Below are 23,419 nucleotides of genomic sequence, written 5' to 3'. Positions count from 1 at the left end.
TCCCACTCCCCTCTGTGTACTTGGTCGTGCTCGTATCAGGGTGAGGCACGCTGGGGATATACTCAGATGGTGGAGCTGATACTCGTCCTTGATGAGCCCAGATATCGACAAGTTCACGGAGAAAGGGGGGCTGTCCTTCTCCCTCCTGCTGTGGGCCACGTTGAATTCTGCATTTGTGCTGGTCGGCTCCATGATTGTTGCCTTCATAGAGGTATGGCCACCAGGGCCCTGGATGGTGGGAACTGCTCCAGCTCACCTACTGCAGCTTCTGCCAGTGAGGTTCCCATGGTCACACTAGTGCAGATGTTAAACGGTTCAGTAAGAACACCCCCCTTACCCAGGTGGTGCACCCCACGCCCACTCCACACGGCAAAGACCATGGGGGAACGCACAGCTCACTTCTAGGAGGTCCCAGTGGTCCAAATGGAGGGGACCACCCACCTGAGGGGATCAGACTCTTCTAGGGTATCCCTTCATTCAAGGACTTCTCCCAGAAGCCCTTCCTATGACCTGCCTCTTTCTTTGCTCTTCCCTTATCATGAGGTGTTGGAAGGAAGAGGGGGAAACATCCAGAAGCTTCTATCTGGTGTGCAGTGCGGTGCCCCCCGTCCCAAGGGGGACCGAGGAACTCTGGTTCCTCTCAGCTAGTGCATGATATGTGCCTCCAGTCTGTCCTAGAGCATCCCCACTCTGCCCCTGTGGGGGCACTGCACCTCCTTCCATTTCCACACCCAACCCCTCCCACATCCCACAGCACTTGCACCCCTCGGTGGTCGTTCTGCATCTGGGGTGGGGAGAAGTGGGTAGCCCCTTCCCAAGCAGCTGCCCGGTAAAGTCCCATGTCATCCCCTCCCCATCCTGAGCACCACGAGGCTGAGTCTCCCTGGGCCTCCTAATCTACGTTCTTCATTCAGCTTGGCCAGCTCCATGTTCTCTCTCCTTCCAGCCAGTTGCTGCTGGCAGTGGGATCCCCCAGATCAAGTGCTTCCTCAATGGGGTGAAGATCCCCCATGTGGTCCGGCTCAAGGTGAGGAGGTGAACCCTGGGCTGGGAGCATGGTGCCCATCATGGGGATTCTTTGCTGGGTTTGAAACCTTTTGTTTGTCCACCTGCACCTCCTAAATTCACCCAGACCATGGTGTGTGCTGCTGACGAGCATGTGCATGGATGTGCTGGACGATTTTGTATACATTTTCTTTGGAAAGTGGTGAAAACTTTCTCTGCCCATTTTATGTAACAGAGAAATGCTTCAGTGGTGCGTGCTGTGATCGCCACTGTGGAGCGTGTTTGTCAGTTCCTCACAGGGGTTCGCATTCCAAAATGAGAGCACCTGTGCTGGAATGGGAGCCTTGCTGTGAGCTCTCTCCATTTCTCAAAGTTTTCCTTAATACTCATGCTTAATGTTCTTGATGACACACTCATTCCGAGGGGTTGGCAAGTCAGGCTTCCTCCCATGGCCATTTCCGGTGTTTTGGTCTGCGTGCCTCAGCCGATGCGTTTCTCCCACCCCCATGTGGGGAGCAGATGCTCCTGGGGGCCTGGACACACCGGGGGAGCAGAGTGATCTCAAGGGGGAGAAGGCTGTGCTGGCCCCTCCGAGTGCCCTCTTTGTTGCTCATGGGTGCTGGTTGTTATGTGATGAGTCTTGCTTTGTGTGCAGTACTGTGGCTCAGGTTCTCAGACAGGGAGCGATCTGTAATCAAAGACTTGGCACTCTTCCTTTGTGTTCCAGACCCTGGTGATTAAAGTATCTGGTGTGATCCTGTCCGTGGTAGGAGGACTGGCGGTGGGAAAGGTAATGGAGCCCGAGGAGCGCTGCTTGGGCCTGAGTCCCTCTGCCCTCCATGTTCTCTCACCTCGCCTGATGGTGCTGTCCTGTACTTTCCAGGAGGGGCCAATGATTCACTCGGGCTCCGTGATTGCTGCTGGGGTTTCCCAGGGGAGGTCAACGTCACTGAAGCGAGATTTCAAGGTGAGTCCTCTCCTGATGGAGTTGTCGACAATGAGGGTGACCACGAATGTCCTTTGGAAAGCGGGGTCCTTCCTGCTCTGTTCCAAGACCACCCTGACATCGCATCTGAGGGTCTCCATGGTGGTCTGTCCTGGGTGGCTCTCCTGGGCCTGCCAAGGAGTCTGCTCAGAGCCTTGTTCTCAGGGTTTTGGGTGGGTGTGCAATTTTTTTTTTGAGGAAATGGCCTCAAAGGCCTATGTGACCTTGAAAGAGGTCAGGAGTGACGTGCTTACAGACTGAAGATGCTTAATTTTTAAGATACATTACAGAATAATCTTGTCATGTTTCCCCAGAAAGCCACCAGCTTTTTGATGAGCATTGCACTGCATTTATATACAAATTTGGAGACAGTTAACATCTTTTTTACAGAACAGAGTCTTTTAAAATCAAGAATACACTTAAGTTTTTTGTTATTGTTAATCCTCACCTGAGGATATTTTTTCCATTGATCTTTTTTTTAGTTTTTTTCTTTTTAATTTATCTTTATTGTTGAAAGTATTACAGATATTCTCTATTGTTCCCATTGACCCCCTCCACCCTACACCTACCCCTCCCAGGCCTTCACTAGCCTATTTTCTGAGTCCATGGGCTATGCATATCCTATATAATAAAGAGGTAATATGCAAATTGACCATCACTCCAACACACAAGATGGCCGCCCCCATGTGGACACAAGATGGCCAGCAGGGGAGGCAGTTGTGGGCAATCAGGCCTGCAGGGGAGGACAGTTGGGGCGACTAGGCTGGCAAGGGAGGGCAGTTAGGGGTGACCGGGCTGGCAGGGGAGGGCAGTTAGGGGCGACCAGGCTGGCAAGGGAGGGCATTTAGGGGTGACCGGGCTGGCAAGGGAGGGCATTTAGGGGTGACCGGGCCAGCAGGGGAGGGCAGTTGGGGGCGACCAGGCCAGCAGGGGAGGACAGTTAGGGGTGACCAGGCTGGCAGGGGAGGGCAGTTAGGGGCAATCGGGCCGGCAGGGGAGCAGTTAGGCGTCGATCAGGCTGGCAGGGGAGTGGTTAGGGGGTGATCAGGCTGGCAGGCAAAAGCGGTAGGGGCAATGAGGCAGACAGGCAGGTGAGTGGTTGGGAGCCAGCAGTCCTGGATTTTGAGAGCGATGTCTGACATTGGAGAGGGTGCAGGCTACGCTGAGGGACACACACACACACACATACACACATATACACCCTGTGCACGAATTTCATGCACCAGGCCTAGTATGCATATAAGTTCCCTGGTTAATCTCTACCTCCTCATCCCCCACCCCTGCCTTCCTTCTGAGATTCATCAGTCTCTTCCATGCTGCTATGTCTCTGGATCTATTTCATTCATCAGTTTATTTTCTCCATTGATTTTTAGAAAGAGTGAAATGGAGGGAGGGAGGAAGGGATAGAGATAGAAACATCAATGTGAGAGAGACACATTGATTGGTTGCCTCCCACATGCCTCTCTAGGGCCAGGGATTGAACCTGTAACCCAGGTACGTGCCCTTGACTGGGAATGGAACCCGAGACCCTTTGGTGCGTGGGCTGACGCTCTACCCACTGATCCACGCTGGCCAGGGCCTAAAGTTTAATTCTTAGTGTGATAGAATTTTTTCATTATTTTCTCATGGTTGTTAGTATGCAAGGAAGCTCTCTTTTGTTGCCTCTTTGGTTCTGCAGTATTTGTGAATCCAGGAGTTGATGAGTTGACTGTCTAGAGCAGGGGTGGGCAAACTTTTTGACTCAAGGGCCACAATGGGTTCTTAAACTGGGCCGGAGGGCCGGAACAAAAGCATGGATGGAGTGTTTGTGTGAACTAATATAAATTCAAAGTAAAGGAGCGGAGGGGAGAGCAAGAGAACCGGATAGAACAGCCAGATCCGGCCCGCGGGCCATGGTTTGCCAACGGCTGGTCTAGAGACTCTCTTCCTCTCCCTCCATCTCCTCTCTCCCCATCCCTTTCTGAGAAGTGCCCTTGGAGAAGCTGGCTAATACCCTGTTTTTGTCTTTTCTGTCCCATTTCAGATCTTTGAGTACTTCCGCAGAGACACGGAGAAGCGGGACTTTGTCTCGGCAGGAGCTGCAGCTGGAGTGTCTGCTGCGTTTGGGGCCCCTGTGGGTGAGCAGGGGCCCTGCCTGGTTGACAAGTGACTTCCTGTGTTGGGCAAGCCAGGCTGTCTGTGCCTTGAGAATGAATAGTTTTGGTGTTTGCAGACTTCGGTGCTGGGTGGTGGTGAGGATGTGGGGTACCTCCCGAACGGCACCATGGCTGCCTCTGATGTGGGCTTGGTGCCTTGGGTCTGGGATGTGAGGGGCTCTGGGTGCGGGGCTCTCTGTGCCTGGGTAGAAACTTCAGGCTGGGCCACTGCGTTCCAGGCGGGGTCCTCTTCAGCTTGGAGGAAGGTGCCTCCTTCTGGAACCAGTTCCTGACGTGGAGAATTGTAAGTGCCCACAGATGGCGCCTCTCCCCAAGTCAGGCAGTGCCCACGTCTCACCTTGGTGTCCTTCGTGGTCCCCTGGACATCACACTCTGGGCCCACGCTTTGGTGCCCTCGCCTGAGGTTTCTGTTGAGCCGTGATTGGAGCCATGCCCCATTGGATTTTTATGGCCCAGCTCTGTCCCTCACTTGACCCTGAAGTGTTGCCTCCTGCCCTTCCCCTGTCAGTCGGGTCACTCTTTCCACCCTGGTGCTCCTTCACCTCCTCATTGGGGATCCCCTGACGTCATACACCTTTCCTCAGCTCTGTCCTGGCTTGACCCCACAATCGCCTGGCTTGCCCAGCCTTGAGGGGCCTGGCCATCAAGGCCCCAGCCTCCTTTCCTTTAGCTTTTGGAGCGGCTCCAGGTGCCACCTGAATGAAAGGAGAGGCAGCCCCTTCTCCTGCAGCCCCTCCCCAGCTCCCAGGGTTCCTCTCAGTGGGCACTGTTGTTCTGATGGTGTTTGTTTCTTTGTGTGCCCACAGTTCTTTGCTTCCATGATTTCCACCTTCACACTGAACTTTGTCTTAAGCATTTACCATGGAAACATCTGGGACCTGTCCAGCCCAGGCCTCATCAATTTTGGAAGATTTGACACGCAGGTAATGTGGCCCATTGTCCCAGTCATTGTTTCTAGTTCTCCATGCAGGGCCACAGTTGTTTACTTAAGGTTCAGCCTGAGAGCTTGGGCTTTTGGGAAATTCCATCTCTTCGCTGAGATTGAGCTCTGTTCATGAGCACCCGGGCCAGAGGTGCTCTTGGGAAGCACACATCCAACCTGGCTGTGCAGGTGAGGATGCCTGGTAGACAGCCCAGGGGCACCTTCAGGGTTGTCTCCACCATCTGCAGATTGTTAGACAGTGACACAGACTGTGGTCCTGGGGTGCGCATGCACCAGCTTAGGGAGGGTGAGTAGGAGCAGGCCGGCGCCCCAGGAAGGCCTGGACCATACACTGCAGTTGCCAGACACTGTCAGGGGGTCCTGCTTCCAGGACGTCCTTGCACAGGGACACATTGGAGCTCTTGGGTTGTTTGGGTCACTAGATGTGTTCCTAGGTCTCTCCTTCCTGCCCCCCTTGACTCCCCATCTGTCAAGTCTGAGTGGCAAGAAGCTGATGACACATTTCCTCATAGAACATCTACTCTTCCTCTTTGCACAGACAATGGTGTACACGATCCACGAGATCCCCATCTTCATCGCCATGGGCGTGGTGGGTAAGGGCCATCCCAAGAAGGACACCAACCCACCTGGCCTCACACTTCTCCATCACTCGAGATGGCGGCCCCCAGTGGAACAAAGCATGTGGTGGGATCAGGGCCCACTTTGAAATGGCTCCTGCAGGGCCACCTAGGGAGAAACCCATACCATAAAGAAACCGGAGCTCTGCTTCTCCATGGGGAAGCCCATCTAAGAAGTGGACTGGCCCCTCGACAGCATCCATTACTCTCACAACCTTTTCCCTGAAAGGAAGGCAAAGCCTTTCAGAAATAAGCCCCTCTGTCCATCAGAATGTGGTGATGGAGCACGGGTATTTCCACAGACCGTCTTCTCCTGTTCCCTCCTGGTCCCTCTGCTGCGGGACAGCCCAACCGTTCTCACACGTGACTCCTTCCTGGTCGCAGGTGGTGTTCTTGGGGCTGTGTTCAATGCCTTGAATTACTGGCTGACGATGTTTCGAATCAGGTGAGAAACCTGATTTGTGGCTCCTGGGGCCTTTGAAAATGGACTCATTGTGGGCTGTGTGCCCACAGGGCCACATAGAATGCCACCTGCCAGTGTGCATTCCTCTGTGGTGGCTTGTATGTGAAGGAGACAGCATGGGGCTGGGGGATGGATGGGGAAAGGCTCGGGGAGGCCTGGCAGGGGAGGCCCCTGCCTGTGGATCCAGCAGCCCTGGGGTCAGGGTCTTTCTGGCCTCAGTCTGGTCTGCCCAGGGCCATCTCGAGCCCGGGCACAGTTAGCTGGCATGGCTTCTCTTGCCATTTGGAGAGCCATTACTGGAGCTTTGAGGTGGGAGCTGGGGGGTGAGTTTTGGGTTTGGGAAAGTACTTCCTCCTCCTGCAAAAACTTAAATGCAGTTGGAGAGCACCCAGGAGATAATCTAAGGACGTGCAGGAGTCTGGGTAGGTTGATGACTAAATGTGCTACATCACCCTCCTAATCAGTGTCGTATTATAAGCTCTTAGTGAGTCACAGGCTCAGGTTGCTTTGGTAACTGCCCAGGTATCCAGAGGCCTGGTCCATCCCAGTGTTTGCTCTAGGTACATCCACCGGCCCTGCCTCCAGGTGATTGAGGCCATGCTGGTGGCCGCTGTTACAGCCACTGTCGCCTTTGTGCTGATCTACTCGTCCCGGGACTGCCAGCCCCTGCAGGGCAACTCCGTGTCCTACCCCCTCCAGGTAGGAGGTTGGGCCACCAGGCAGGGGGCAGGGCAGGCCTCTGAGGAGGAGCACTCGCTCCCCAGTCCCAGCAGGAGAGCTAGTGACACAGCGGAACTTCAGAGCTCTGGGCAACACAGGCTGGTGTGTCCTCAGAGAGGGTTAGGCAGCCTACTGGGTGGCGGGAAAGCTGGTGTTCTGTCGGGCTGGAGTCTCCCCCGGCCCTCCTCCCAGAATGTGGCCTGACAAGGACCGAGGAGGACTTCAGGAGTTGGGGCTGTGGGTATGGACCCGAGAAACGCAGCCTGTCTCCCCTCCGAGGCAGCAGCCCGACCTCATCCTGCCCTGTGGTTGGCACTTGATGCTGGGCAGGACTACCCCATCCCACTGGCCCGTCCTCTCTCCCAACCTTGCAGCTCTTCTGTGCAGATGGCGAGTACAACTCAATGGCTGCTGCCTTCTTTAACACCCCGGAGAAGAGCGTGGTCGGCCTTTTCCACGACCCCCCAGGTGTGTGCCCGTACTCAGTGCTGTCAGCTGCACATCGCCACGGACCCTGCCCCCCTGGCCTGATCTGCAACAACCCACAGACACCAGGCACAGAAGCCAAAGTAGATGTCAGATTCTTTCATTGTGCTACTCCGTGGTGCTACTCTATAGCGTCATCTCACCTCTTAGGACCCTTAGGTGGTCTCTGATGGTTTTCTGTCACAAGTAAGACTGCTAGGACTTTTCTGGCCCTTACACATGTGACAGGAATCCACAAATTTAACAGAGAAGCATTTAAATGTGGGGAAAGGCCAAGCCCTTTCTAAAAAGTGCTGAGTGAAGCCAGCAGTTGGCACCAGGCCTCCTGACATGCTGGTTCGGGGTTTGCTGGAAGTTATCTAATGTGGAATGTGGCTGGTGGCCTTTCTCCCCTGACCCCAGTGGTCTGCACTGCACTGCAGTGCCTACTGTTTGCACACTGATTTCAGTGGTCACCTTCTCTTGGCCTCAGGTCACTGTCCTGCTGGCTGCACTGGGCCCCACTTGCCCTGGCTCCCTCCGTCCCCGAGTAGGCCGACCATCCTCCTGCCACCAAGGACCCAGCCCCCAAAACCCCATACTCTGACCTCTGAAAATGGGGAAACTTCCGGGCACTCGCGGGGGTTTCTAGGGGTCAGGATATGACCTGGAGGTGGTGACTGGCCAGCCTCTCTCTACTAGGCTCTTACAACCCTATGACCCTTGGCCTCTTCACCCTCGTCTACTTTTTCCTGGCCTGCTGGACCTATGGGCTGACAGTGTCTGCTGGCGTCTTCATCCCGTCCCTGCTCATTGGAGCTGCCTGGGGTCGGCTCTTCGGCATCTCACTGTCCTACCTCACCGGGTCCGCAGTAAGTGGGGTCTCCATGCACCAAGCACGCGGGACCAGAGCTGGGCTGGAGGGAAGAGGGGCAGTTCTGGTGCTCCAGACTCAGGGTCACTGTGAGTGAGGACAGTGGGTTCCCAGTGCGGTGGTCAGCGCCTCAGAGCCTCTGGTCATTTTACATGGCCGTAGTTTTCTGGCTGCTGCTGTTAGAAAGGAACATGCCATTAATGTAGCTGTCCGTGTGTGGTCCAGAGACAGTGTCAGAGGGAGACACTCAGTGGTTATCAGTGAGAGAAGGTGACATGGAAGGATTGAGCGCCCTGGGGTGGGCACCCAGGCTGCAGACACTGGTGACTGGCTCTGTGTGTGACAGGCTTTGCCCTGCGCCACACGGCCTCCCTGGCCTCCTCTTTCCACCTGCCTCCATGGGCACCATGGTTTTAATTTTATGTGTAGTCCCTTTTTTTAAACTTAATTATTAAAGTAAGGGTTTTTAAAAAACTGTAAACAGAGCAGGCGAGTCTCTCCCACACTGTCCCACCACCCACTCCCCTGGCCAGACGTGGGACAGGCTTTCCTCAGGTCTCAGGTTTCCTCCCGCACACAATGTTTTGTGGTTTTTAATTGCAACATGATTCACATACCATAAACCCACCCTTCAAAAGTATAATCCAGTGGTTCTATAGTGTGTTCAGAGTGTAACCATTGTTACTATGTCGGTTCAGGACATTCTCATTGCCCCAGAAAGGAATCTGTCCCCCTCAGCATTCACTCCCATGCTCCCTCCAGCACTTGGCAACCGCCATCTGCATTCTCTCAGTGGACTTGCCTGTTCTGCCCGCTTTATGTAAGTGGATCACACACCAGGTGCCATCCGTGTCTGGCTTCTCTTCCTGAGTGTGCAGTTTTCAGGGCTCATCTGTGTTGTAGCGCATGTTGGGTTTTCACTCCTGGCACTCCCTCGTCATGCAGTGCAGGCATTTCTGCAGATGATAGTCACTGCACACATGGTGCTGGCCTCTGTCCCTGCACACACCTGTAGCTCCTCCTCCATACGCAGAGTGTCCTCCTGTTTCGTGCTGCCGAGTTCTCTGGCTTATGCCGATGGCATGATTCATTCAGGGCATCCCTGGATTGGGCCACTCCTTGGGTATTTCCAGACTTTTTATTATTGAGGAGGTGCAGACCGTTTTGCACATGTGCATAAACTCTCCTGGATATGACATTGCTGAACCCAAGCAGCCTCTGTGCATCTTGGTGGGTTTGGGTAAGGGGTGCCACCCCCAACACGACCTCTGTGTCATCTTCACAGATCTGGGCAGACCCCGGCAAGTACGCTCTGATGGGAGCAGCTGCCCAACTGGGTGAGTCCTGTCTGCCACGTGGGCAACCCAAGGTCAGGAGGGGCGGGTACCTCATGGAGCTCGAAGGCTGGGTGTTCAATTTAGTGTCATCGACCACTCACTACAGGGTGTAGCTGGGCCCTGAATGGATGGTGACGGCCCTGCATGGAGAACATGGGCAGGCAGGGATACAGGGAGGGGCTCGAGACCACCCCTACCTCACCCCAGCCCACCTCTCCCTCCCCGGGCAGGTGGGATCGTGAGGATGACGCTGAGCCTGACAGTTATCATGATGGAGGCCACCAGCAATGTGACCTATGGCTTCCCTATCATGCTGGTCCTGATGACTGCCAAGATCGTAGGAGACATTTTCATTGAGGTGCAGCTGGTGGGAAAGGCCTGCCTTGCCTAGCCCTCATTCTGGGTCCCATCCCCATGTCCTGGTCTCAGAGCCTGAGAATGTGGGGACGGCTCTGTGGCAGCAGAGGAGGGAAGGGGGCCCCTGCAAAGCCATCCCCTAAATAGCTTCTGCCTTGGTGGTAGGCACAGTGTGCCTGGGACCCCTCCCTCAGTGACAGGCATAGTGCTCTCCCTGAATCCCCCCTTGGCAGCTGGTCATTGCACCCTGGGACCCCTCCCTCATGCCAGTACTGTGCCTGATGCCTGTCCCCTCTCCCCAGGGCCTATATGACATGCACATCCAGCTGCAAAGTGTGCCCTTCCTGCACTGGGAAGCCCCGGTTACCTCGCACTCGCTCACCGCCAGGTATCACCTTTCTCCCTGTCTTGGTTTAGGCTGAAGGCCTGCAGACCTGGGCTTCCTCTCCACACTTAGGTCGAGGGCAGTGAGTGGTGCCAACGCTCTGGCAGGGTGGGTGTGGGCAGCCAGGAGCAGGAAGGAAGCCACACGCCTGTGTGCGAACATCTGGGAGATGCTCTCCAGGTGTTGGGGCTGCAGGCACCACCCAGGACGGGTTCTCCCAGGGCAGCACCTGGGCTCTGTGGGGGCTTCCTACATCCCTTCTCGTGGCTTACTGCATCCAGCAGCTTCCTGCCTATTGACTTCATTCAGGAACCCCATGGACACATGGTTTGTAACCAAGTGGCCAACAGTGGACAAAGTGTGTGCTCTTCCACAGGGAGGTGATGAGCACGCCGGTCACCTGCCTGCGGAGGAGGGAGAAAGTGGGCGTCATCGTGGATGTGCTCAGCAACACAGCGTCCAACCACAACGGGTTCCCTGTGGTGGAGTCCACCGACGACACCCAGGTACAGGGCCTGGGTGGGTGAACCTGGGTCCGCTGCTGTCCCATAGGAGCCATAGCCTCAGGCCAGGTCCTGCCTCCCTCCCTCACAGGGAAGCCATACTCTTCCCCTGTACCTGTCAAGCAGGGCATGTTGGGCAGGGTTGGTTTGTAGGGACATAGACTTGTGTCTGGGTTTATGGTAGAATCCCACTAACTGAGAGGAGCACTGTCCCACAGACAGGTTAGTGACATCTCATACCCCACACTGCCCCGTCAGCTATGCTGTGCCTGTTGTTGGAAGAGGCCTGACAGCATGTGGCCCACCCAGTACCAAGCTCCCAAAGGTTTGGGATGAATTTTGTCAGGGCCGGGTCTGCATCCCCCCAGCACATGCTGCAGCCCAGGCACTTTGTTCCTTGCTCTTTGTTGTGTGTCTCCCTGCCCCTTCCAGGTGTTTGGGGGTTAGCACGCTTGTGCCTTTGGCAAAGCCAGTGCCCGTCGACAGTGACCATACGTTGATGGGGAGTGTGACAGGGAACCTGACTAGAGCCAAGGTCCTCGAGCAGACATCCTAGACCTGCTGCTCAGACACTGCCTGCCCTTCTGTTCACACCTCTGAGCTTTCAGCAGGGCCTGAGCCAGGCAGGCACGTGCTAGGTCTTGGGCTCTGCTCGCAGACAAAGCCATCTTGTCTCTTCCCTGCAGTCAGCTCGGCTCCAGGGCCTGATCCTGCGCTCCCAGCTGATTGTCCTCTTAAAGCACAAGGTAGGCTCCTCGGCACTTCCAGGTGGTGGGAGATGCAGGCTGAGACCTGGGGTTCTGACATGTCTTGCCCACTGCCTATTACCTGCTGCCCACAGGTGTTTGTTGAGCGGTCCAACAGGGGCCTGGTACAACGGCGGCTGAGGCTGAAGGACTTCCGGGATGCCTACCCACGCTTCCCCCCAATCCAGTCCATCCATGTGTCCCAGGATGAGCGCGAGTGCACCATGGACCTCTCTGAATTCATGAACCCCTCCCCGTATACGGTGCCCCAGGTGCCTGATTCCCACTTGCAGGGTCTTGAGTGGCCTTCAGTGGCTTGCCAGGGAGGGGCTGGGGTGGAATCCGTGGAGAAATGGGAAGAGCTCCGTTCTTAAACCCAGAACAAGGATTTGGGGGTGGGAATGGCTGTAGAGCCAGACCCCAGCAGCATGGCTGAGATGGGGCTGGTTGGCCTGTGGGGGAAGGGGTGCTTTAGGACACATCTTGATGTCCTGGTCGCGGCGGGTGTGATGGGAGACAGCCAACCCTGAGCTTGGAGGGTCCTGCCTCTGCTCTTGGCTGGAGCCAATCTGGGCCAGTAGGCAAGCTGAGGCCCTGACCACATTGCAGGAGGCATCTCTCCCTCGGGTGTTCAAGCTGTTCCGGGCCCTGGGCCTCAGGCATCTGGTGGTAGTGGACAACCACAATCAGGTGAGTAGCCAGGGAGGGCAAAGGGCCCCTTTTCCTGCTGGCCTGCCTGCCCTGGCCATATGTCCACCTCCGGGTTTCCCCCAAACTGTGCTGCTCCCCCACATGCTTCCACAGAGGAGAAGTGGAGCCACTGGATTCCTATGACCTGGCTTTGTTCCCACAGGTGGTTGGGCTGGTAACCAGGAAAGACCTAGCCAGGTACCGGCTTGGGAAGGGGGGCCTGGAGGAGCTCTCACTGGCCCAGACGTGAGACCCTGGCCCCGGCACCTCACCTGGGGTCCTCAACACGCTCCTCGGGCAGCAGCAGATCTGTTGTCCTCAGACCTCGGGATGGCCCAGCTGGTGTGTGAGCGTGACCATCGATGGGCACCTTGTCAATGTTTCCCATCCTCCCCCTCACCTCAGCCCCTTGGCTGTCACTCTCCATCCTCCTGTTTCTTCACCCTCAGGGAGCAGATGTTCATGCAAATGCTCGCTTCCTCCGAGCCAGTGAGAGATCGCGTGTGCATGTGTGTCTCAGTGCGTGTTTGTGTGTGTTCATGGTATGTTCACATGTGTGAGAGGCAGCAAGTAAGCTGGGCCCTGTGGATTTGAGTCTGCTTCTCTGCTCCTCGTTACCCTCAGTGCTGGCCCAGAAAGACCATGCCGCCTGTACACTGCCAGCTGGAGGCCTGGGTGATGTGAGGCTGCAGCAGAGGCCTTTGGCCTTGTCCCCATGGCCCATTCTGTGGTCGTGAGGTGATAGGCCTGTGCAGCTGGGACCTACCTGGGCAAAGGCCCAGCCGGAGGACCAAAGGCAAGGGCTTGGGGCAACAGACTCTGGAGCAGGCTGTCAGAAGTTGGCTGTTCTCCAGATTCCCGCATGTGCCCTGGGCCGCAACCACACTCGGGAGGCCATGGGCTCTGTGAGGAAGCCTTGGAGAGCTGAGAACCACCCGTGGGCCTGAACCCGAATTCTGTCACACATGCCACCCCAAGCCCTCCGGAGCCACCCCAAGCCCTCTGGAGCTGGAGTCCAGATGAACAGCTGTTGCCACTGGGCCGAGGCTGGGAAGGCGGGTCTTCTCAGCATGAGGGCTGGGGGTGGAGCCTGGCCCAGGGTGATGTTCTGGGCAGCTCTGATTCCGGTCCATGCAGCTGGGCTTTGGGCTGAGCCGCTGAGCCTGCAGCAGGGATGCTGTTTCCCTCCGAAGAACTTTTTTAAAGGTGATTCCCAAGTCCCCACCCCATCTCTGATGAGGTGATCAGATGCTTTTGTGGCAAGCTGGTGGGTGCTGCGCCTTGGTTTTAGCCCCTTTCAAGTGGATAGGGCCTCGAACTGCAGATCCAGTCCTGGTGGGGAGTCCTCTGTGGGGGGAGCAGGATCTGAATGTGGGAAATCTGAATAGGAGAAATAAAGGAATTGTACCCAGACAACCTGCACCAGCTTCCTGTTTCTGTTTAGCATGGACCACAGTCTAGCAGCCTGGGATTCCAAGGCCATGGGGTGGGGGTGTCTGGGACAAGACCTGAATGCGTGGTGCAGGTGGGCAGCACCCCAGAGTGGACATCACTTGGAGAGAGACACAGATGAGAGGCCAGGAAACCAGATGGTTGTGTAGCTGGGGCCCTCACACTTCCCACAGGAGGGGACCCCCAGGCACCAACCACGCATCCTCATTCAAATATCTGGGCAGTGTTGTTCCTGGGGCAACTACAGAGTCCGGTGGAGAGGGCTCCGCACGTCTGTCTCCAACCTGATCTGCTTGGCCACGGACGTGTGGTGTGGTTCCCCCTGGAGGAGAAATTGACTGAAGCACTCTTGTCACAAGGAAGCCCCCAGCCAGCCCTCAGTGTCAGGTCTAGGTGACATGGGTAGGGTGAGGGGCTAGAGGCGCTGGATGCAGTGGCTTGAAGTGAGACATAACCTTCACCAGCCTTCAGACTCGGTGTGGAGAAGGCAAGGACAGCATTTCACGCACTTTGTGTTGAGTACATGTTGAAATGGTATTTTAGGTGAACTGGGTTACATAAAATGGACTATTGACGTTCACTCCACCTGGCTACTTTCTCTTTTTAATGAATTTTGTATTTTTTTTAAACTTCATTTTCTGAAAAGCCAATCAAGTGTTGGGTGGGAAAGGTATAAAAGTTATTCTTGCATATTCAGGAACAAGCACTCAGTTTCAGAAAACAAGAACTTAAAATATTTGAATCAAAGGCAGTACCCTGCTACTTGTGTTTTAAAACTCATGTTCTTAGCAACAACAACAAAAAACATTTTTATTGATTTCAAAGAGGAAGGGAGAGGGAGAGAGAGAGAAACATCAATGATGAGAATCATTGATCGGTTGCCTCCTACACGCCTCCTACTGGGGATTGAGCCTGCAACCCAGGCTTGAGCCCTGACCGGGAATTGAACCATGACCTTGGTTCATAGGTAGATGCTCAACCACTGAGCCATGCCAGCCAGGCTCCACCTGGCTACTTCCTTACTGTGGCTGCTAAGTAAGTTAATGTCCTGGTGTAGCACACACCTATGTCAACACCCTGTTTCCTTTAATAGTCCCTCAGGGCCTGTTTTCTTGGCTGCAGGATTGGCTGTGTTCAGTCCGTCTGGGGTCCCAGCCTTCCTGCTCTGGTTTAACGACCATGGAGCCAGCAGTTGCTCCTTGGCATCGCTCCTGCCCAGGCCAGAGAGGTTTCCTGACCCTAACCTCTGGTGCCACCTCAGATCCTTCCAGAAACAGACAGTTGGGGAGGCCTTGCAGGAACAGGAGAGTTGACGGCTCAGGTTCCATTGGCAGTTGGGCCAGAAAGTCACGAAGTTCTAGTGAGGAAAAGAAGGTTCCAGAAGAGCCCCCGCTGCCCTGCCTACCTTGGTGTTGTCTTGGAAGGAGGTGAGATATGAGGACTGGAGCTCATCCCTTCACACTCCATGTGTTCCCCCAAGGTCCAGGGCTGACTTCCCTGCCTCCCCTAGCCACTCCCCTTCTCCCCCTGCAACCACCCTGGTTCCAGCTCTGGGCGGCCACAGGGTACTACGCCAGGGCCTCTTGGCAATGGCCAAAGCCAAAAGCAGTGGCTGCTAATGAAGCTGGGTCAAGTGAACCAGGTGCCAACTGGGGCCAGAGCCAGGAGGACAGTCCAGGGAGGGGCCTGCATAGGGGTGTGAGTAGCTGCACAGCCTGGGGGATCCCTCTGGCCTGGCCAGGCAGGACATTGTCCCACTTCTGCTGCCCAGTGCTGTGTCCTCTGGCAGGGAGTGCACCTCTGAGTCCGAGCTTCCTGTTGTGGAGCAATGAGAGCTGAGCCTTCTCTGGGCTGGGCTGTGCGACTCAGCAGAAGGAGCCCCAGTGAGCTGGCTAGGCATACTCCATGACAGTTGCACTGATTCTGGGCCCCTGTTTCCCTAAGTTCCATCTAGGAACCATCATCCCTTGTCAGCCCAGAAGGCCAAGTGGCAAGCTCGGAAGTACCTTCTTGCAGAGCTGGCTGATTGCAACTCCTCGTCCGGGGCTTCGCCCCCCTCTCAGCTAAGCACTATTACCCTGGAGGACCTGGGGCTCCTCCTGGAGGAAGGGCTTGCCAGCCCCGAGCTCCTGAGTCTGGAGGAGATCTCAGAGAGGTATGAGCCCAGCTGCCTGGCGTCCACCACTTCCGTCCCAGAGCAGGACACCCCCAAGCGCTGGAAGCAGCTAGAGCAATGGTGAGCCCCATGGGGACGGAGTGGGAGAGCCACACATCAGCCCCAAGGCATGTGTGCCAACTCGGCCTACTCCTCATCCTGGCCAGGGTGGCCGACCTGCAGGCCGAGGTGGTGTCCCTACGGGGACACAAGGACTACTGTGAGCGTGTCACACTGAGCCTTCTACAAGAGCTGCGCCAGGTGCAAGCCATTGTGCAGCTGCAAGACTCGGAGCTAAAGAAGCTGAAGCAGGAGTTACAGCAGGCAGCTTGGGTCCCTGAGAAGGAGGCCCTGGAGGTGAGACCCCCACTGGCTGGGAGGCAGCTCATCCCCATCCACAGGCCAGGCTCCCCCATTCCCAGGTGTTGGGCAGCTGCTCCCTGGACCCTGAGCCCAGCTCAATGCTGCTGCCCCGGCTGGGAGCCCAGAGAATTCCCATAGGCTGTGTCTGTGCTGGTCAGGCTGTGAGGTCCCAGGCCTACACTCAGCCCACACCCTCCTTCTTGCAGTTCCCCAGCCCCCAGAACCAGAACAAGATGCAGGCCCTGGACAAGAGGTATCCCCATGCTTGTGGTGCAGGTCTCAGCAGGAGGGAAGGGGTTGGGGAGAGCAGTGGCTGGTGCCAGACCCCTCAGAGCATCAGCCACAGGGTTTTGTTTTCCCAATTAGTTGTCTTGCTCCAGTAAGCAGTACATGCCCCTGGCAGAACTCAAACGGTCTGGGTTTGTGTGAGCCTCGGCAGCCTACAGAGGCCTGGGAAATGGGTGGGAGACTTGCTGCTGGGGCCCTTGGCTGGGCTTCCAGCCCCTGAAGACTGCCAGCCTGCTCTGGGCTTCTCCTGGCCACCAGGAGGGTGGCTGGACAGGCCCCAGGCAGAAGCGGCTCTTGTGTGCCAGGTTGGTGGAAGTCCGGGAGGCCCTGACCCAGATCAGGAGGAAGCAGGCACTCCAGGACTCTGAGCGGAAGGGCACCAAGCAGGAAGCCAACCTCAGGTGGGCACCCCTCACCTCCCTCCCCAGGGGCTGGTTCTGGACCTGCTGTGTATGGCCATGTGGGTGTCACCGAGGCAGGGCAGGTGTTCATGTACCCTCGGTGCCAAGCTGCGGATGACAGAGAGCTTCAGACACCTTGTGGATCTTCTGTGGGAAAGAGACTTGAACTTGGGGCCCCAACCATCCCCTTTCCCATAGGTCCCAACCAGGGCCCAGCTCTCACCACGCCCGGGGGCGGGGAGCGGGTAGAGACACCAGCGTCTTGCCCCCTCTTTGTGTTTACTCAGGCGAGCTATGCACCTCCTGCTCTGTGGGCCTGTAGGTCAGCCTAGGGCCCCCAGTGCAGCTTTGGCCTGAGAAGGGCCCTGCCAGCCTCCCTGTGGCTTCCCCAGCTAGCCCCTCCAGCTGGCCGGGTTGCTGTGACCTTTGGCCGGTGCCCCCAGGTTGACCAAGTTGGCCAGGAAGCTGGAACAGGAGGAGCAGAACCGGGAGGTGGCCTGCAGTGCCTTACAGAGGAGCCAGGAGGAGGCCAGCCAAAGGGTGGACCAGGAGGTGGCCAGGCTGCAGGTACCAGGAAGGGTGGGCAGGCAGTTAGGCTGCCAGAGAGAAGGTCCGTCTGGAGGAAACCCCCACCCTCCCAGCCCAGCCTGTGTCCTTCCCCTTACAGGTTCCTCCCTCTCTCCAGCTATCTTTTTAGTTCCCTCCACGTGATCAGTGGCCACTAGCCACAGGTGGCCCTGTATATTGAAATTAGCTAACTTTTTTTTTTTTATCCTCATGCAAGGATATTTTTTCCCATTGATTTTTTACAGAGAGTGGAAGGGAGAGGGAGAAAGAGGAAGAGAAAAAGGGAGAGGGAGAGGGAGAGGGGGAGGGAGAGGGAGAGACAGAGAGAAACACTGATGTGAGAGAGACACATTTGCCTCCCACATGTCCCCTACCAGGGCCAGGAGCATGCAACCGAGGTACATGCCCTTGACCGGAATTGAACCCCAGACCCTTCAGTCCGCAGGCTGATACTCTATCCACTGAGTCAAACTATCTAGGGCAGTGGTTGGCAAACTGCGGCTCACGAGCCACATGCGGCTCGCGAGCCGCCATTTGATGCTCTGTTGACTAATGAGTTTGCCGACCACTGGTCTAGAGCGAAATTAGTTAACATTTTAGACAATTTAAAACTCGGTTCCTCCATCACATGAACCAAATTTCAAATGCTCAGCGACCACGTGTGGCAGTGGCTGCAGATGGGGCTGCACTGAGAAGGTGAGATGGAGCACCTTCATCACAGAAAGTGTCGTTAGCACCATCTCAGCCACCGCTCCTCCTCCCCTTCCTGTGCAACCAGCACCCAAACCAAGAAGCAGAACCTCAAAGCCCGAAGCCCCTTCCTCGGCCATTTTCAACCTTGGTGCTTCCCTCATGCAAAGCAGACGATACCCTCCTGAAGACACGTGCTCCTGGGCTGCTGCAGTTTCCCCTCCTGCGGGAGGGCCAGGGGTGGGGGCGGGGACGGGGGCTCGGAGGTGGGTCAGGGGATGGGGCAGCCTCTTCAGCTCTGCAAATAGAGACCAGGGACTGCGCTGCACACCAGGGCGGCCCCAGCTGCTGCCCACATAGCTTGGCTGCTCAGCTTCGGTAGCGTTGGTTTCCCTCCCGCTTGGTTCCCTCAAGAGGCTGCTTGCTGCCCACTGGCCAGGAGTTCTAGTAGCACTGAGCCCCGGGGACTCCCAACATGACAGGCACCTCCACCTGGTGGGATGCCTGCCTTTTCCCTAAGCCCACTCTAGGGCCCGGGTCTGCAAGCTATGGCCCATACCTGGTTTTGTCAATAAAGTTTTATCGGCAGACAGCCACTCGCATTTGTTTACTATTGTCCACAGCTGCTTCTGCGCTGGAACCACAGAGCTGAGGAGCTGTACATAGACCCTGCCCTTCAGGTTTATGTAGTCCATAAACCTGAAATATCTACTCTCTGGTTCTTTACAGATCATTTGCCCAGCCCTACTCCTGGTCACCCTGCACAGGCAGGGAAGCTGGCAAGGGCTGGGGCACACCAGCACATGCACTCGACCTCCCTTCCTAAGGCTCCCTCCCACCTCTGGGTGTGGTTTGGTGGTAGCTGCTATGGCTTCTTCCGATCGTCACTACTGTGGGCACCAAGTGTGTTCTAGACCTACATGAGCTTGGCCTGCAGACCCCTCACAACCCTGTGCCTGGCCCTCTGGGAGGACATGTGACCCCTGCCTTTCTTCCTAAGGAGGGTGTGGCAGGCCCAGCTCTGCTAGGCTCAGGGACAGCCAGGGACACAGGACCCAGAGCCCCCTGATGAAAACGGTTGGGCAAGAAAACAAGTCTGAGAGGCATGGTGGGTGGGGGGCAGCTGTGGGAAGAGGGCGCCCAGCACGGTGCCCATGTGCTCCCTCCACAGGCCCACGTGACCAAACTGGGTGAGGAGATGAGCCTTCGCTTCCTCAAGAGGGAGGCCAAGCTGTGTGGCTTCCTGCAGAAGAGCTTCCTGGCCCTGGAGAAGGTGGGAGCTTGCAGCTGGTGGGGCTCTGCTGATTCCCCTGCCCCCTGGCTCACAGCAATGGACGGGGTCTCTCGCAGAGAATGAAGGCCTCAGAGAGCACACAGCTGAAGGTGGAGAGCAGCCTGCGGGAGGAGCTGGAAAACAGGTGGCACGATCTCCAGGAGCTGGCCGAGGAGCGCTTGCGGACCCTGCGGGGACAGTGCAAGGTGGGCAGCTCGGGCTGGGCACAGGCGGGGCGCCTGGTGGGGCACAGGTCTCAGGCCACCTCTGTACTATAGCAGGAAGAGTGCTACCTCCTGGAGCAGTGCCGGGGCCTGGACCGGGCCGTGGTCCAGCTGACCAAGTTTGTGCGCCAGAACCAGGTGTCGCTGAACCGCGTCCTGCTGGCCGAGCAGAAGGGCCGGTGGGTATCCAAATGCGACAGTGGGCAGAGAACGCGGGAGGTGTCAGGCTGAGTGGATGGAAATGGCCCCTCTCCCTGGATCCCAGCTTCCTGATCCCAGTGTCAGGCCCAGTTGGGTGCCTGGCAAAGTAGCCATGCATTCTCAGCCTGCCCTTCACGGGGGACTCAGTGTGGCAGCGATGGACGCAGCCCTCTTTTGGTGGCCCCTGTGACGGCACTCCCATCCTCTGCTTCAGTGAGTTTCTTGGAAGGTTCTGGAGCCAGCAGCCAGGCTCCCCTCCCTGGCCCAGCTCTGAGGGGCGGGCCAGCCTCAGCTGAGGGACAGTCTCTCTCAGTGGCACCAACCCCCAGGGACACCAAGGGCCACTTGGAGGAAAGCCAGGCTGGGGAGCTGGCTGCCTACTTTCAGGAGAACATGGAAGCCATGCAGCTGGCCAGCGAGCAAGCTCGGCAGGAGACGCAGAGCACACTGGAGCTGGTGAGGGCTGCAGGCGCTGGGTCCCGTTTCCTCGTGGGATCCCCCACCTCCCAGCACCCACACTCGGCCTGACCTCCCACAGCTCCAAGAGAAGAGGCAGGCCTTGGAGGGGTCCGTTACTGAGCTGGTCAGACAGGTGGGGGACCTGAATGACCACTTCTTGGCCCTGAGCTGGAGGCTGGACCTGCAGGAACAGACGCTGACCCAGAAGCTGTGTGAGGTGAGGCGGCCCGGGGAAAAGGCAGCCTAGACAGCTGGGGTCCTGGTGCCCCTCTGGCTCCCCGAGGGTGGAGGCCTGACCGGCAGGTCCCAAAAGTACCCAGTGACTGTCTGTAAGGCCGAGGGTGGCTCTGAGCCAAGACCTCCTGCTCGGAAGAGGCAGTCCAGGGCCAGCTGCTGAGACGTCCAGAGGCCTGACCACACAGCGGGCTCCACGGAGGAGCCAGCACGGCAACTCTGCCCCTGGGGTTCTTTTTTCTCTTTTTTGAAGGTTAATCCACACACCGTACAATCCCCCCCCCCTTTAAAGTGTATAATTCAGTGTGTTTTTCATATATTCAGAGTTGGGCAACCACCACCACAATCACTCTTAGAAGGCTCTGCCCTCATTAGCAGTCACTCCCACCCCCTCCCCGGACCCTAGCACCCACCATCTGCTTCCTGTCTCTGTGGATGTGCCTTTCTGGACACTTCGCATGGAATACACACTGTGGGACCTTCTGTGTCTAGCTTCCCTCGCTGAGATGGCTTTTTTAAAGTCCATTCGTGTGGTAGCATTTTGTCCTTTTGGGGGCTGAGTACTCTTCCACCACACGATGGACCACAACTGTTTACCCATTTGTCAGTGATGGGCACTGGGCCGCTGCCCCTTTTGGTGACACGGAGGGCACTGCTGTGAGCACACATGTACACCCTTTGGTTGTGGGGCAGGTGCCCCTGGCCCGCCCGGGGCCTTCTCTCCTGCAGTGTGGGAAGACTGCCTTTCTCTCTGTCCCTATCCCCGCTGACTCCCAGTGGGCAGCAGGGGTGGGGAGGGGCTGAGCCAGGCCTGGAGGGTGCTGGCTGGCCTGGCTGGACTGTGCGAGGCCTGTGTGCATGAGCTCAGAGTCAGAGGCGTGCCCAGTCTATCTGTCCACCCTCCCTGTCCACGCTCCGGCCTCACTGGGTGTCTGTGTCCTAGGCAAAGAGTGAGTGGGAAGCTGCAGAGCGGAGATCGATGGAGGGCCTGGCCTGGTGTCGAAAGGAGGCCCAGGCTTACCTGAGGGAGGTGCGGGAGACAGTGGACAGCCTGCCTCGGCAGGTGGGTGAGGGCTGGGGCCACACCTCCCCTCCCCTGTGGTGCCCACCCTTAGTCGCCAGCCCACCCCAGCCTCTGCTCCGTTTCAGATAGAAGCTGTCTCTGACAGGTGCATCCTGCACAAGAGTGACTCCGACCTCAAGATCTCTGCTGAGGGCAAGGCCAGGTGAGGCTCAGCTCCCAGAGCACGTCTGGCAGGCCCGCACCCCGGAAAGGGGAGTGAACGCCACTGGGCCGACAGCCAGGGAGTGGCCGGGAGGGCTCAGCCAACCTCCAGGGAGTAGCTGGGAGGGCCCAGCTGTCTCAGAACCACTTGCTGCACCAACAAGCCTTCTCTCGGGTGCTCCTACCTGAGCTCCCAGCACTGTGGCAGCCCTAACCCCTCCCAGCTCTGGCTTGGGGGCAGCCTGCACGGATCCCCGAATCTTTCCCTCTGTCACTACAACCCCCACTAGAGGGGTGTGGCAGAGCAGAGCGCCCCTTCCTCTGCCCAGGGTACCTCCCTCTACTCACCTTGCCCCTCACCCTAGAGCACTCCCCACCCCCAAGCCTGGCAGCCTTGGCCTCCCATACCCACAGAGAGTTCGAGGTTGAGGCCATGCGGCAGGAGCTGGCTGCTCTGCTGTCCTCCGTGCAGCTGCTCAGGGAGGGCAACCCCGGGCGGAAGATTGCCGAGATCCAGGGCAAGCTGGCCACGGTACCCTCTCGGGCCCCCATGCCCGTCACGCTAAGAAGAGGGGGGCAGCCCCCTTAGAGGGTCCCCAGGGAGGTTCACAGATGTCTTGCTGGGGGACTCCCCGCCTTAGACTTTGGAAGTTCCAAGTGGAGGCACCTGTTGGAGCCCCAAATGCGGGGGGCATCAGCAATCATGGTGAAAGGAGCGCCCTGAGCCCCGGCTGGGTCCCACCTGATCACTAGGTTGTGGTGCCCCCAGATCCCCTCAAGGGGTCAGTTCCTGCTCCGGGGGGGGGTGGGGAGGTGCTTCCATGTCCACGAATGGGGGGCAGTATTTAGTTTCAGAATCAAATAATGAAATTGGAAAACAGCATCCAGGACAACAAGACCATCCAGAACCTCAAGTTTAATTCGCAAATCAAGCTGGTGAGAAGTGGCCTGGGCTGGCCCCGGGACTCCCAGGCCAGGAGGGTGGACTGCTTTCTGTGCAGAGCCCGACTACTAGCTTCCCTGGCCCCTCCCAGCCTGCCCACCCTCTATCTGCAGTCTTCCCTGCCATCCGTCTGTCTGTCTGCATGTCTGGCCTGAGTACCGTTTCCAGGCAGATAAGGCCCTGGTTTGCCCAGAGGAAGATAATCCTGCCTGCAGTCCCCCCTCGGTCCCATTCCTGGGTTCCCGCCTCAGCTCCACCCAGGCCACCCCTGCCTCTGTCCCCAGCGCATGGAGGAGATGGCCACACTAAAGGAGTGCCTGGTGGGCCAGTGGAGTGAGGAGGGCCCATGGGCCCTGACGCTGGACAGCAGGAAGATCCTCATGTCCCTGGTGAGACAGCAGTTCATCAAGAATGTGGCCTCAGGCGAGGTGGTCCCCATGAACCGCTGGGGCGTGTATCAGGCCATGAGGTGAGCAGTGGGGAGCTGCCTCCGGGTCTAGGTTCAGGGCTGGGGTGGCCCCGAGGGCCATGGGCCCTGAGCCATGTCTCCGGGCAGGTGGCTGCAGTGGAAGGCGGTCCTCATGAACCAGGTCGCCAAGTGGAGGCCACAAACAGTCTTGGAGAGGTCCCTTGGCCAGGAGCCTGCCCACCAGCTCCCAGACTTGCCCCCTTTCCAGAAATAAACATGCCACTCCTGT

The 23,419-nt window shown here is 57.3% G+C and overlaps 2 protein-coding genes across 3 annotated transcripts in view; both read left to right on the top strand.

Moving 5' to 3' along the window:
• Positions 1-13,662, top strand: part of CLCN7 (chloride voltage-gated channel 7) — a 27,636-nt gene extending 13,974 nt beyond the window's left edge. For both annotated transcript variants that reach the window (XM_080678520.1, XM_080678521.1), the window contains 20 exons: positions 102-211; positions 947-1,027; positions 1,733-1,795; positions 1,889-1,972; positions 4,014-4,107; positions 4,365-4,429; positions 4,953-5,069; positions 5,628-5,682; positions 6,091-6,151; positions 6,730-6,868; positions 7,264-7,357; positions 8,057-8,226; positions 9,514-9,565; positions 9,796-9,923; positions 10,225-10,310; positions 10,684-10,813; positions 11,497-11,556; positions 11,652-11,828; positions 12,166-12,246; positions 12,410-13,662. In XM_080678520.1, the coding sequence (XP_080534646.1) occupies positions 102-211; positions 947-1,027; positions 1,733-1,795; positions 1,889-1,972; positions 4,014-4,107; positions 4,365-4,429; positions 4,953-5,069; positions 5,628-5,682; positions 6,091-6,151; positions 6,730-6,868; positions 7,264-7,357; positions 8,057-8,226; positions 9,514-9,565; positions 9,796-9,923; positions 10,225-10,310; positions 10,684-10,813; positions 11,497-11,556; positions 11,652-11,828; positions 12,166-12,246; positions 12,410-12,496 (1,934 nt within the window). In that variant the 3' untranslated portion in view covers positions 12,497-13,662. The remainder of the gene's footprint in view (positions 1-101; positions 212-946; positions 1,028-1,732; positions 1,796-1,888; positions 1,973-4,013; positions 4,108-4,364; positions 4,430-4,952; positions 5,070-5,627; positions 5,683-6,090; positions 6,152-6,729; positions 6,869-7,263; positions 7,358-8,056; positions 8,227-9,513; positions 9,566-9,795; positions 9,924-10,224; positions 10,311-10,683; positions 10,814-11,496; positions 11,557-11,651; positions 11,829-12,165; positions 12,247-12,409) is intronic.
• Positions 12,889-23,419, top strand: CCDC154 (coiled-coil domain containing 154; the record flags this gene model as incomplete). Its single annotated transcript, XM_080677431.1, has 18 exons — positions 12,889-12,921; positions 14,960-15,125; positions 15,643-15,934; positions 16,021-16,210; positions 16,423-16,469; positions 16,810-16,905; positions 17,349-17,472; positions 19,334-19,435; positions 19,513-19,641; positions 19,714-19,838; positions 20,190-20,316; positions 20,399-20,536; positions 21,497-21,616; positions 21,703-21,779; positions 22,193-22,310; positions 22,628-22,714; positions 23,006-23,190; positions 23,278-23,419. The coding sequence occupies 18 exons, from the start codon at positions 12,889-12,891 to the stop codon at positions 23,402-23,404; spliced, it is 2,283 nt and encodes a 760-aa protein (XP_080533557.1). The 3' UTR covers positions 23,405-23,419.

Source organism: Plecotus auritus, assembly GCF_963455305.1.
Source record: "Plecotus auritus genome assembly, chromosome: 7".
In the NCBI taxonomy this organism is placed as follows: Eukaryota; Metazoa; Chordata; class Mammalia; order Chiroptera; family Vespertilionidae; genus Plecotus; species Plecotus auritus.
Note: the sequence above shows the minus strand (reverse complement) of the source record. Positions and strands in the feature narration are given on the sequence as shown.